Source organism: Peromyscus leucopus, chromosome 7 (genome assembly GCF_004664715.2).
Source record: "Peromyscus leucopus breed LL Stock chromosome 7, UCI_PerLeu_2.1, whole genome shotgun sequence".
Taxonomy (NCBI): domain Eukaryota; kingdom Metazoa; phylum Chordata; class Mammalia; order Rodentia; family Cricetidae; genus Peromyscus; species Peromyscus leucopus.
In genome coordinates, this window is record NC_051069.1 from 45,292,795 (window position 1) to 45,304,909 (window position 12,115).

Below are 12,115 nucleotides of genomic sequence, written 5' to 3' on the forward strand. Positions count from 1 at the left end.
TGTTCAGGTATGCAGCTGCTTACTGCTGGACACCTTCGTGATGTTATCATCTGTCTAACCTTAGGTTGTGTGGAGAGTTTCTGGCCGAGTGACCAGGTCTCTTAGTCGGTGACCCTCAGGAGACCACAAAGTTTAGGCTCTCTGTCACCACTGAGCCACACTGCCCTGCTGAAAGAGGCCAGAAGCCAGATGTTACACACGGACACCTCAGCTTTGTCACTGTCCTCGGATGCACTGCGCTTTGTGACAAATCCTAGGGCTTGACAAGCGGTGCTCTTGTTTATTGCCACTTTTTTGACATCTCCAGGGAGGCTTTAGTCCAAGAGGAAAATTCCTTAGGCAGCATATGCTTTGGGAAAAATCCGTGCTTCATTTTTCCTGGAGGTCTCCACAGCCTTGGCTGCAGCCCTGCCACCTGTCTCCTGATTTGGGCCTTGTTCATCTTTCTTTGCCCCTTTCCTCCAGGTTTAATTGGAAATCTCTATCTGAATAATAATCCTCTGAAAAACTTCAAAATCTACAGCCTGGATATGACAAAGAAGTTCTTTCAGAGGTGGGTCCCTGTGAGTCTGGTATATGAGGTCATAGCTAATAGGTAGCAAGAGCCAGGGGTACCCTGACCTCCCTGCCAGGATCCTGCAGAGTTATAATCAGACCCAGAGGCCAAAGCAACCTACCTAAGGTGACGGATAGAGACAGCACTGGACCTTGTTTCCAGACTGGGAAATGCCCATCTTTCTATCTTGCTGCCATTCTGTGACCTGGTGGGGTGTGTGTGATGGCTTCCAGCCTTGCTGGGGGAAGGGATGTGCCTTAGGAATTAGATGCAGGTCTGGGAGCAGATGTGAGATGGTCCTTTTGTCCTTCTCCTGCTTACATCTGTCCTTAGGTTCATCGCGGACAAGTGGAGTATGATTCCCAAAGAACCCACCTTTCCTGCTTTCTTCCTGGGTGCCTTGTCAGTTGGCATTTACCCCTCTGACACATTTCTGAAGCTAGAGGTTCGTAGGACCCCTTTCCTTCCCTGCTCTCCCATTTTCTTGGGGCTCTGAGCCCAGTTGGCTTGAATGGAGTTCTCTGTAACACCTGGGCCCAGAGGCCTCCTTGTCTTTCTATGTTGCCCCATATGATAGGAACCCTGCCACTTCTCTGTGGCAGGAGTGGGCTCAGAGCAGAGCCACCTGTGGTACTTGTCAGTGTGTGGGTTCCTATGGACAGTCTGGGGCTGACCACCCTGACTGGGAGGCTCACCGCAGTATGTTGGGTTGACCTACATGGATGTCAAATGTTGGTTCAGTGTGGTCTCTCAGGAACATGGCCTGTATCTCACTGTGTCTGTTTCTGGTGTGGCTTCACCTTTGGGGCTCTTGTAGTAAAGCAAGACCTTCCCTGTTTTATTTCAAGGGCTGGGTGAAGGGAGTTGTATTCGTCAATGATAAAAACCTTGGCCGCTACTGGAACATAGGACCTCAAGAGACTCTCTACCTCCCAGGTGTCTGGCTGGACAAAGGACTCAACAAGGTGGGAGTCGTTCGAGGCTCTGTCCCTTTTCCTCCTCTTCCCATCCCCGTTCTCCCTACTAGCAAACTGCTTCTCTACCCCTGAAATGCTTGGCCAGGGAGTAGGAGAGGGTGGGTGTTGCAGCCAGCCTCTTCTTCCCCTTTCCTTGGTGATGGAGAATGCACTCACCCCTCACTGTCTCCTTCCACCCTCATTCCCCCTTCCTTCCTCTCCTCCCTCCCTCCCTCCTCCCTCCCTCCCTCCTCCTTCCTTCCTCCTCCTGTCCTTCCTTCCTTCCAGTCCTGCTGTCTCATAGTGCTCTCATCTGTCTACAGGCTAGACCTCACAGCCCAGCCCTTGTTTCCCACAGGTCATCATTTTCGAGGAGACAATGGCAGGTTCCGTGGTACAGTCTACCGATACCCCCTACCTGGGCAGGAACCAGTATGTTAACTGAGCAGCGGTCCCAGCCTTCCTGCTGTGGCGGGCAGCTTCCTTGCCTCCTCTCCTACAGGAGAGCCTTCATAACTAGCAACCTCCGGGAGTGAAGGACTATCGTCAACTCAGTCCAAAATCCTAAACCTGAGGGGACTGAAGAGAAGATGGGGTAGTGTTGTCTGGGATACCCTCAAAATGAGATGGCTTCTCTCCTGGTTTTGTGGTTGGGTCCCTTTCTGCTCCCCTGATCTTTCAGGGGAGGCCATGAGCTGTCTCCGAGGATAGTACGTAGTTGTAGCACTTTCAAAGAAGGTGCTGAAGCAGGGTGCGTGCTGCCCTCTTCTGGAAGTGAAAGCCTCACCAGGCCAACCTGCTGGATACGGGTAGGCTTTTTGGACATTCCTGGCAGGGCATGGCCACATCCGATAGAGCTGCTTTGTGCTCCTGACTTTGTGGGGTTGCCATTGTTTGTAGAGCAAAGAGGAAGCCTGTCTTACTTGAGTCAACTTGATTTTATTTTTTGACTTTCCTCCAGCTATTTCTGGGGTTCTGGAAGAAACATACATCTTTTCCTTTTCATTCTGTCCCATGACATTTAATCAGTGGATAAGCTGAGCTTAGGAGAAATAGATATGCTCAGTACTGATCTTCCTAAGAGAGCATTTGCTCTTGTCCTGAGTGAGGAGGAGTGTCCCCAGGGAGGAAGAGCCTCACCAGGTGAGGAGCTGGGGATTTTAGCAGAAGCCGCCTCATATCCATGTTCTCTGGAAGGGAGTGGCAGAAGGCTCAGCTGAGTGGCACTGGGCAGCTAACCCCGGCCCCACAGAAGAATTTGGGGTTAGCTACAAGGCCACAGGTCTAGCACAGGCCTCGTCCCCAGCTCAGCTGATTTTTTTTGAGCACTCTCCTTCCCCCTCCTGACAAAGCAGCAGGGAGGGGGGAGGGCAGCCCGCCCTCTGTCCTGTCGGCTCAGCCCAGATTGAAGGCTCTTGTTCTAGGGATCAAGTGCAATGGCTTGGTTTGGGCTTGCCACCCTAAACTGCAATAAATCAAGAGATTTGAAGCAAATCTTCTTTGTGGATGTCTCTAGCTTGTCTGTGCCAGTCTAAGCCATAGGAGAAGGTGACCCATAAGGATCCAGACACTGATGGTACCCAGCTGGTAGATGGCACATGTCCCTGACTTCTTATCACCTTTCCTGATTCCAATTTTCCTTGAAATGTCATTGCATTAAGAGCAGTCCAGTCTCATGCTTGGTGGCCTAAGAACATTCTAGAAAGCCAAAAACACACTATATAAGTTAGCTATAGGAGATAGTCTTTCTTCATAAATTATATCTGATATGTACTTCTCCAAGCTGGTTACCTTCAATAATAGTGAAAATCCAATAAATTCAGTCACACACATCTATGAGCACAGTGTCCATAGAGAAGCCCAGTGAAGATGGGCTGGGCAAGAGTAGGGTGAATGGGAGGTTCACAGATCAGGAGGCTGGCTCCCTGGGTGTGGCTGGGCACAGGGTTTGTGCTGAAGTCAAGATGTGAGATCTGGTGTGCAGCCAGTGAGCTAAGAGCTCAGCTGACTTATTGGTGGGTGGTCGTGGGGGCACAGCCCATGTCCCACTGGGTCTGAGAAACTGAGTCTTTTTTCTCTTTCTCACTCTCTTTTTTAGGGGTCATGTTATGTAGCCCAGGCTGGCCTTGAACTTTCAGTTCTCCTGCTTTATCTTCCTAAGAACTCTGAGATTATAGAGTTGCTTCCTGTGCCCAACTCACAGGAAGCTTTTTTTTTTTTTTTTTTTTTTTTTAAAGAGCCTTTATTTGTTTTAAAGTTTTAAAATAAAATCACATGGCAATTATTTGGTGTGTGTGTGTGTGTGCGTGTGTGTGTGTGTGTGTGTGTGTGCGCGCGCGCGCGCACGCATGCCACGCAGTACGAATGGTCGGAGGGCAACCTCCTTGTGGGTCCTGGGGAACAATATCTTTACCCACTGACCCATCTTGCTGGCCTGTCAAAGGAGGCTTTTTAAAGTGCAGGTTGCGGACGGTGCCTGAAGAGCAAGACAGACCAAGCCCCAATTTGACCCACCCTCGCCAGTTCTTTCTGCGATGTCTGGGGACATCACGCATCCAGCTAAGATGCAGATGAGTCCAGGGCTGCTTGAGGAGAGCCAGTGCCAGAGAGCCGTGTCACAGTGTCACTGTGTCTTGCATTACATAAGAGCGGGTTTCTACAAAGCTGTATTAAGCAGGGCTGTGTGACAGGCAATCCGAATAGAAAGGAATCTTACGTAGCATCCTTCTGTAAGGGAGTGAAGAATTCTGCGTTACAGTTTTATGCATACACGATCAGGTATGTATTGGGCTTGTCAAGATAAGGTCTTTCTGTAGCAATCCTCTTCTCTACTTCCCCAGCATGTGTCGGCTGACCTTAGCTCTCCAGAGTTGACTAGTTTATCCAGATCCTGTGTACCATGTACCCCCATCTCTGTCCCTCCAGAGTACCTCTCCTTTACCAGCATCCAAATGCCCTGAGACTGTGCTCACTCATTCTTTGTGTCTACTCACTGTGTGGGGGCACAGCTGTGGGATCTTGACACCAACACTCTCCAGTGTCCGGTGTCTGTTCCCATCCTCACTCAGGTACACAGACAGATAGATGACCCTCACTAGCTGTTGCATGTGCACGACGAGGTCAGAAGCAGAACTCCACTTTCCCTCATGTGACCTCTCCTGCACTTTGTCCTGCATCAACAGTTTGGGCTCCTGTCTCTTCACTGCACACCCGACCCTTCATGAGCAGGCTTGGAGTGCAGCCACGTCTATGCTCCAGAGCTTGCGCCCTCATCCCATCCACCATCATCCTGTACCTGGTTTATTGCAGGGGCTGCCTCCCCAGTCCCCTGCCTTGGCCCATTGTCCTCAGCACAGGAAGCAGAGTCAGTTCCCTCAGTGGCTCCTATTTTCACTTGGAGTAGAAACCAGAAGCTTTAGCCTGGTTTCAGAGGCCAGCTGATTCTCGGCTTTCCTTCTGACTTGCCAACCACATCTCCCAGGCCACCCCCCACCCCTCCCTGGCCCAGTCAGTTGCAGTCACATTACTCTCCCCCCAGCCACGAGCTATCGGCATGAGAAGCACTCTGCATGCAGTTGGGGACATTTCTCTCTTATCAGGATTGTCTGCGTCAGCTGCATGCTGGCATGCTGCTGTTCTGCGCAAGGTCCCCGCATGAGGGAGACCTTTCTTTCCATGCTTTATGGAACTTCAGCCCATCCCACTGCTACCCCCCATCTTCCCCAGAAACTCTGCTCTTCTTACAGCACCTCACACCTGAAATGCTACAGCAGTGCCATTGTCTGTCTCCTGGGTTTTGTGGGTGAGCCCCATGAAGACTGCTGTGTGCTGGCTTCTAGAAGAATGTCTATGCATAGCAGGCATCTGGCAAATATTTGTTGGATGGTTAAATTAATAAACGAGACTAAAATAAGGCAAGGCTGAAGAGGATTACAACTGTTAAAAACCATATTTGACTTTTAATTTTGAAAACAAATTAAATAGTTAAATTAAGACAGCCCAGATGGTGCAGCAGCTTGGGCTCCACCCTCACACCAGCCTCTGCCCGTGGAGCTCCTAAACCCCTGGCTTGACTCCTCTGTGGTGGGGCTTTCCAGCGAGGGAGCAGGGAACAGCCTGGGTTTGGAGAACAAGTTGTCAACATGGACCCAGTTCTGATCCGTCACACATTCATTCTCAACAAAGGTGGAGGCTGCAGTCCACCAGGGTCGTAATTATAAATAAATACACATGCAGCTAAGAGAGGATATTAGATGAAAACAACTGAGCTAGCATCTGCCCAAAAAAAAAATAATAATAAGATCCCCATTTTGTTTTTCCTTTTCAGTTTCCTAAAAAGGAGCGCTGGGTTTTGGCTAAGAAGGCAGCCTCAGCAGCTGGTTTGACCTTGGCATTCACTGTCCGTTTCTATGAATGAGCAGTAGAGTGCCCAGACATAAATCCACTCATCGGATAGATGTCCTGTGCCCATTTCCTCCCTCTCCCATGCCACCCATTTGATGCCAAGGGGTCAGTTTCCAAAGCAACATCCAAAGTGTCAATGGTTGGGGGGGGGGAATATCCTGCAAGGTGGCTGTGGGATCTAATCCCATCAGATGGTTTCCTGAAGGCTGTGGGAAGTAAAATCCATTTCAAAATAGGCAGCCGATGCTATTCTCTGAATGTTAGATGTGTGGACTGAGTCCTACCCACCCAAGAGTGGGTTCTGAATGACTCTCGGGCTTGTCCTATAAGTTTTAATGGAGGGGGAGAGCTGTTAGCGGTTAAAAAATAAACACCTCTTCAGTGGGCTTGTGCCCTTTCCTTTTCCCCACTTGGGAGGAACATTGTGCTTCCAACTTGTAGGAGCTGGAGTGAGATGACCACCAGAGGGTGCCATCCAGCCAGAGCCAGGGGCCTCTCAGATGCTGGGCACCCAGGCAGCTGTGTCTCTTGGATGGGTGGGGGCAACAGCCTGGGCATACTGTTTTCTCTGGGGTGGAGAAGGGGCAGTGGGCACGAGGCAGGCTGGCTTGGCAAGCTTTCCCACTTTGTGTACGATAGAGTAATTTCCAAAGCAGTGAGTGTGTGCTCATCTCCTTTCCTTCCAGTGTTCAAACATTTCCCACTCTTGTCTCGAGTCCCCTGCTCGCTCCTGCACCCCTCACAGGAATCAGTGCAGGGAAGGGCTGTGGTTGCTGGGCCTCACTTTCTCAGGAAGAGCTCTGCTTATCTATTACTGTTAGCTCCAGTCCTGAGGTCTGTGATTCTCAGGTTCTGGGAAGAGGGCATTTGGCCTCCCTAGTCCAAGCCAGGCAAGGGGCATTGCAGCCCAGGGGTATTGGAGAGGCAGTGTGGACATTGGGGTGATGTGGTTCTTATCCAGGTCAGTCGGTGACCTGTGCTGGCTCTAGGCCCACCACCTTGCCAATTCTGGCACAGGAGGCTTGAGGGACATGGGAAGGGCCTTCGCTCTCCCACAGCCTGAGGTACAGGGGGAGCTGTAGGTAGGCCCAGGCTCCCCCGATGCAGGGCTGGGTGTCAGGTGGGATCCAAGACAGCCTTATGCCCTGTAAACATGAACCAGAGGACAGCCAGAGGTATTTCTGATTTGGGAGCAGCTCTGAGGAAGAGCAGGTGTGAATGAGGAGTGCTGGGGCACCTTCATGCCCCGGTCTGCTCTCTGGTCTTCACAATGTCCTGGCTGGGCACATGCTGTGTAGTCATGCCGGACCCAAGAGCAGGGTGCCATGGAGAGCCATGCTGCACTCGACAGTGGGGTTTTCTGACCTCCCTCAGCTCCAGCATCACTCCAAGGCAGGGTCACCTGCTTACACAGCCCCATCAATGCAGGGAGCTTCCAAGGAGGTGTGCTGAGCACAGGCTTTGCTGGCCGCTGGAACCCACGGCCCTCGGGTCTCTTAAGCCTTTGGCCATGTTGATGGAGAGAACAGGTCTGGAATTCTGTGCTTAAATTCTCTGTTTTGTTTTGTTTGTTTTTTTAATCCTGGCATCTAGCTGAGCTTTCTTGGAAGCCCTCAGAATAGACAGGAGGTGATGCTGCTCCTCAGGAGTCTGCCCCAGTGTGACTATCAGCCATGGGAGAGGATGGAAGGCCAAGATCAGGGTCTGAGAAGGAGATTCCTGTGTGGGGAGAGTAGGAACAAGGCAGGTATCAGCCTGGGGCAAGGTGGAGCTGGGGCAAGCAGGACAGACTGCTCAACCCGGAGCCCCTAGGGGACTCCACAGAGCTTCTCTGGGTTCCCCTCGGAGATGCTTTTGAAAAGCAAGTGGTGGAGAATATTCCAGTGACCCAGTGAGGGCAGGAGGTGGGATGAATCTCTGTCCTGACACATTCTAAGAGGCACTGGCCAAGGACTTTAAGTTCAGGGATGACTCCCTCCCTGTAGTCCCAAGGACGTGGTGGCTGCTGGTGTCCTGCGACAAAAATCAAAGTATTTGTCTGGTATGAGCCCCTGGATCTGTGGCTGGGTCTGGAGTAGTGAACCCGGAAAGTGGTGCTCCCAAAAGGCAAGATCACAAAAAGCCCCTCAAAAACACTTAGCACAAGTGGGCTAATGTGTCACTTTAGGCACCTCATTGAGCTTCTTTTCTGAACATCACTGTCACCCCTAAAGTGTAGGTAAATATGGTGGCCTACCCCCATGGGATTTAAACACTCAAAATGAAGAACTATTACATAGGGTTTGTATGTGCCACAGGTTGATTTCAGTGCCCTGGCAGCCCATTCCACATATAAAACAATCAGGAACAGAGAAGTGACACCAGGTTGAGACAGGAAACGGTAGCCTGGCAGTGGTGTGGGCTCCAGGGTCCCGGCTCAGTGCGCTCCTTCATCTGTTACTAAAAGCCACGGGGCCACTGATCTGGTGTAGTGTGTCCTCATCACAGCCCTGTGTCTGAAGTAACCCACAGAACCAGGTGAGAACTTCCCTCACTGTGGGTCACACATCACAGCCAGCACGACCATCACAGTGAGAGAAGGCGATGCAGGAGGACCCAGCTGTGTGCACGGAAGCTGCTGGTTAGTTGTTGGGGGCTCAGTGGGAAGGGGACTTGGGCCACGCTTCTGCCCACAGTGGTCTTGTCCTCCCACAATTAAGGAGCAAATGGAAAAGCCCTCAGAGATGGAGGCTGGTTCCCAGACTGGTGCTGCTTGTCCAGTGCCCTGAACACTCTGGCCTTCTCTCCTACCTGCATGCTCAGTCTCAGATCTCCACCGAGGGGTCAGTGAAGCCCTTCTTCCCCTCATTCACCAGCACTGGCTTCTCAGTCCGTGTATGCCAGACCAGGATCTGCGTGGCCAGAGACACAAAATGAGTGGTGCATGTGCCCAGCTTATTCTGCCACCTCCTGGCTCCCTGCCACACCCTGCAAGTATTTCTTCTGTCTTTTCCCTTTCTACCATTGCCCCATCAAGTTTTTTGTAACTGTTCTTTATTTCTATCTATGTACATCTGTATGCATGCCTATGTACATTTGTGCACATGCTGTGCATATGTGCATATATGCATGTGTGCACTTGCCTTAGTGTGTATGTGTGTATACTCAGCAGGGGTCATGGAACACAGATGTCTCTATGGAGAGCCAGTGATCCTTGGGATTCCTCAATAGAAACCCCTCCCCATCTCCCTGTTAGCACTGTGGCCACCTTACAATAAGCTACCATCCTGGGTGGGGATGGTTGACAAAGCTTTATTGAGGCCTCTTCTTCCCCCTGGATCCACAGAAGGTCTAGAGGTACCTGGGAGTGCTTGCCTTACTAGCCATCAGTTCTAAAGAGGGTCTGACCTTGGTGCAGTTTGCTGCCTTGGGCTCCAGGTCATTGAGGGTGACAAGTTCTCGAAGGAGGCTGCTTTCCTGGTAGCCTCCCTTCACACCACGGAGCTTGAAGTAGGCCTGGCTTCGCTGTAAGATGAGCCGCAGGTTGACGGCAAATCCAGCCATGTCTATTGCAAATGGCCGGTGGGGGTCGAACACTGTCTTCCAGCCAACCACCTTCCCTGCCCCGTTCACCCTTGGGGCCTCATACCGAAGGCCACCAACGAAGGCCACAGGCCACACGGACACCCTCCTTGTGCTGCGCATCTAGAAGTTGAGAACCTGAGTCAGGATATGGGTCTAGGATGAAAATGCTACCCATCCCCACAGGAGGTAGATCACTTCGCTTAATGAGTGTATGATGTGTGTGGGTCCCTCCTAGTCAGATCTCCAGACCTCCTGCCACTGATCTCTAGAGGAATCCCTAGATGAATCTTACCTAGGCATTCAAGACATCTTTCAGCCAAGATGTTGGTCACCTTCTCCATATGGCCTGGTGACAAAATATTTCGATCTTGTCACTTTAAAATCTGAATTGAGCCTCTCTTCTCAAAAGTTAACAGGCACGCTCAAACTGTCCACCCAAGAGGTTTCTGGTGGCCATGTTAAGTGATCCCATAAAAAGGTCTCTTTCAGAGAACAAACCTCCAAGGCCAGGACTAGGGTTTGGGAGCCACAAGCCTCAACAGACTTCCTTTTAATGGGCTGGGTTCCTTTAACCTATTCTGAGGTTTACCCCATTTCTTTCCCTGGTTCTCTGCAGTGTGAGTGAGCCCAGCCTGAGGTTTCCTGTATGTGTCTATGCATGCCATAGCGTCCCCTCATGGGGACTACCCTCTGCTCCTCTCTTGGTCTGGGCCCCACATCCTCCAGTCTCCTTGAACCCCACCCACCACGCTCTCTCCTCTGGTCCCTAGTGCACCTCTTCAAAGAGCTCCAGGCTGTAGGTGTTATCATCATCGGCGAAGTACACTACGCCTGGCTGAGTGGAGTTCCGTGGGAAGGTCTCCCGCAGCCAGCGCAGGGCCAGGTTGCGCTGCATGGTGCCCCGTGGGATGCGAGGGTCTCGGGCATCACCTCGCAGCTTGTAGTTGCGGGGTGTCTCCACGTGCAGGTGTGTGTAGTTGAGGCCAGTGTCGCGCAGCAGCCGCGCTGTCAGGGGTGTCCTGCGTGGAGCGTCCTCCACCACCAGCCAGTGCAGGTTGGGCACGTGCAGCAGTGTGTTGGCCATTCGCGTCAGCTCTGCCTTCTGCACCGGTCTACTGTAGGTGGGCGTCACCACGTGGATGGTGGGCAGCGTGTCGGACCACGGTGGCGGCCTCGTGTACACGTACTCTGTGCGCACCACCTCCACGATGTCTCGGTCGGACATGCAATACTCCCTAGGGTCTGCACCGGGTGGTGCCTCACGCCGGGGGTCACTGCCCTCATCTGCAGAGGTGGGAGAAGGCGGTGCGGGGAGGGGGTGGGGGACGAGGGCGCTGGCCTGGCTCTGATACAGGGCTTTCAAAGTCACCCACCCTTCCAAGACAGTCCTGTCCTCTGCCCCTCTGAAGAACTGCTTCCATCTTTAGACCTGAGGTTCTAACCCGTGGTCCTGGCACTCGCATGAAAATTTTCCTAGTTTGGATTCCTGGGATGACATACAAGTGACCCCCCCCCCAATCATATTTAACATGCCTGTAGCTATTTGGATGCAGCTGGCCACCTTCCAGTCATCTATCTCCAGTTCCTCAAGGTTTTAAATGACAATGTCCTGACTGTCACCTCCAAAGCCTCTGCCTAATATGTTCTGTGGTGTGGATTCCACAGAGCCAGGAAATGGTGGGAGTGGGTGGCTACAACACAATTTGAATCTCAAAAGGAACTTCAGGTTTCCCACAAACCGTCTAGTCAGGTGAGACCTTTCTCTCTTGTCCTGTGCAAGCTGTTCTTTGGACTTTGGTACACAACATAGCATTTAGCTACTGCATTTGGTTCCGGTGGGTTTTACTCATAGTTACCAGTAAGGGTTTGAATCCTGAATATCATTTGAGTTTAGACATTCTTCCATTTTCGTTAGAGACTTGTTTAGGTTTCCTAATTAGTCTGATGTCAATCTCCTAATTACTACATTATTATCATTATTGATGTTGTTGTTTTGGTTTTTCGAGATAGGGTTTCTCTGTGTAGCTCTGGCTGTCCTGAAACTCACTTTGTACACTAGGCTGGTCTTGAACTCAGAGATCCTCTGTCTCCTGAGGGCTAGATTTAAAGTCCACCACCACATCCAGCCTAATTAGTACTTTCTAGACACATTCATTTGGCTCTCTGTACCTATGAACAGTTCTCTTGTCCTAGCATCCAGTAGTTCTGAATCTGCACCCCAAGGATGCCACACCTGCAAAAGCCTATTCTTTGGCCACATGCTCACAGCCTGAAGGGGGAGCCATTACTTCCTTAATGTTTTGAAAGTAACCTGTTTCAAGTTGGGGCAGCCCTGAGGACCAAGGTTTTCTCACATCTGGAACATTTTCCTGGTTGGGGAACCTGGCAGGAGGAGCAATCAGGGCTGTTGGCATTCTCGTTTGCATCAACTCCCCGATCTCCAAGTTATGCTTTTTGGGCTTGAAGGATTCATGAGTCAGACACAGTGTAGTGCTCAATGCTCATACGTATCTTAGTAGGAATGGAAATGGCCAGAGGGCAGACTTGGAAACCCAGGCTCAGACGCTGCTGTTTGCTGTGACTAACTGCATGGTCTAGAACAAGTTTATTAGTTTCTGGTGCCTTGATTTCAGTG

At 51.2% G+C, this 12,115-nt stretch overlaps 2 protein-coding genes across 5 annotated transcripts in view; one reads left to right on the forward strand and one right to left on the reverse strand.

Annotated features, from left to right (window-relative positions):
* LOC114695283 (beta-galactosidase-1-like protein 2) overlaps positions 1-3,006 on the forward strand; it is a 66,593-nt gene extending 63,587 nt beyond the window's left edge. For both annotated transcript variants that reach the window (XM_037207662.1, XM_028872578.2), the window contains 4 exons: positions 466-553; positions 890-1,001; positions 1,405-1,521; positions 1,871-3,006. In XM_037207662.1, coding sequence (XP_037063557.1) covers positions 466-553; positions 890-1,001; positions 1,405-1,521; positions 1,871-1,957 — 404 coding nt within the window. In that variant the 3' untranslated portion in view covers positions 1,958-3,006. The remainder of the gene's footprint in view (positions 1-465; positions 554-889; positions 1,002-1,404; positions 1,522-1,870) is intronic.
* Positions 3,007-5,446: 2,440 nt separating this feature from the next.
* B3gat1 (beta-1,3-glucuronyltransferase 1) overlaps positions 5,447-12,115 on the reverse strand; it is a 28,984-nt gene continuing 22,315 nt past the window's right edge. For 2 of the 3 annotated variants that reach the window (XM_028872577.2, XM_028872575.2), the window contains exons 4-7: positions 10,256-10,764; positions 9,304-9,600; positions 8,707-8,807; positions 5,447-7,635 (exon numbers count right to left, since the gene is read on the reverse strand). In XM_028872577.2, the coding sequence (XP_028728410.1) occupies positions 8,721-8,807; positions 9,304-9,600; positions 10,256-10,764 (893 nt within the window). In that variant the 3' untranslated portion in view covers positions 5,447-7,635; positions 8,707-8,720. The remainder of the gene's footprint in view (positions 7,636-8,706; positions 8,808-9,303; positions 9,601-10,255; positions 10,765-12,115) is intronic. The other variant, XM_028872576.2, reaches the window with a different exon arrangement.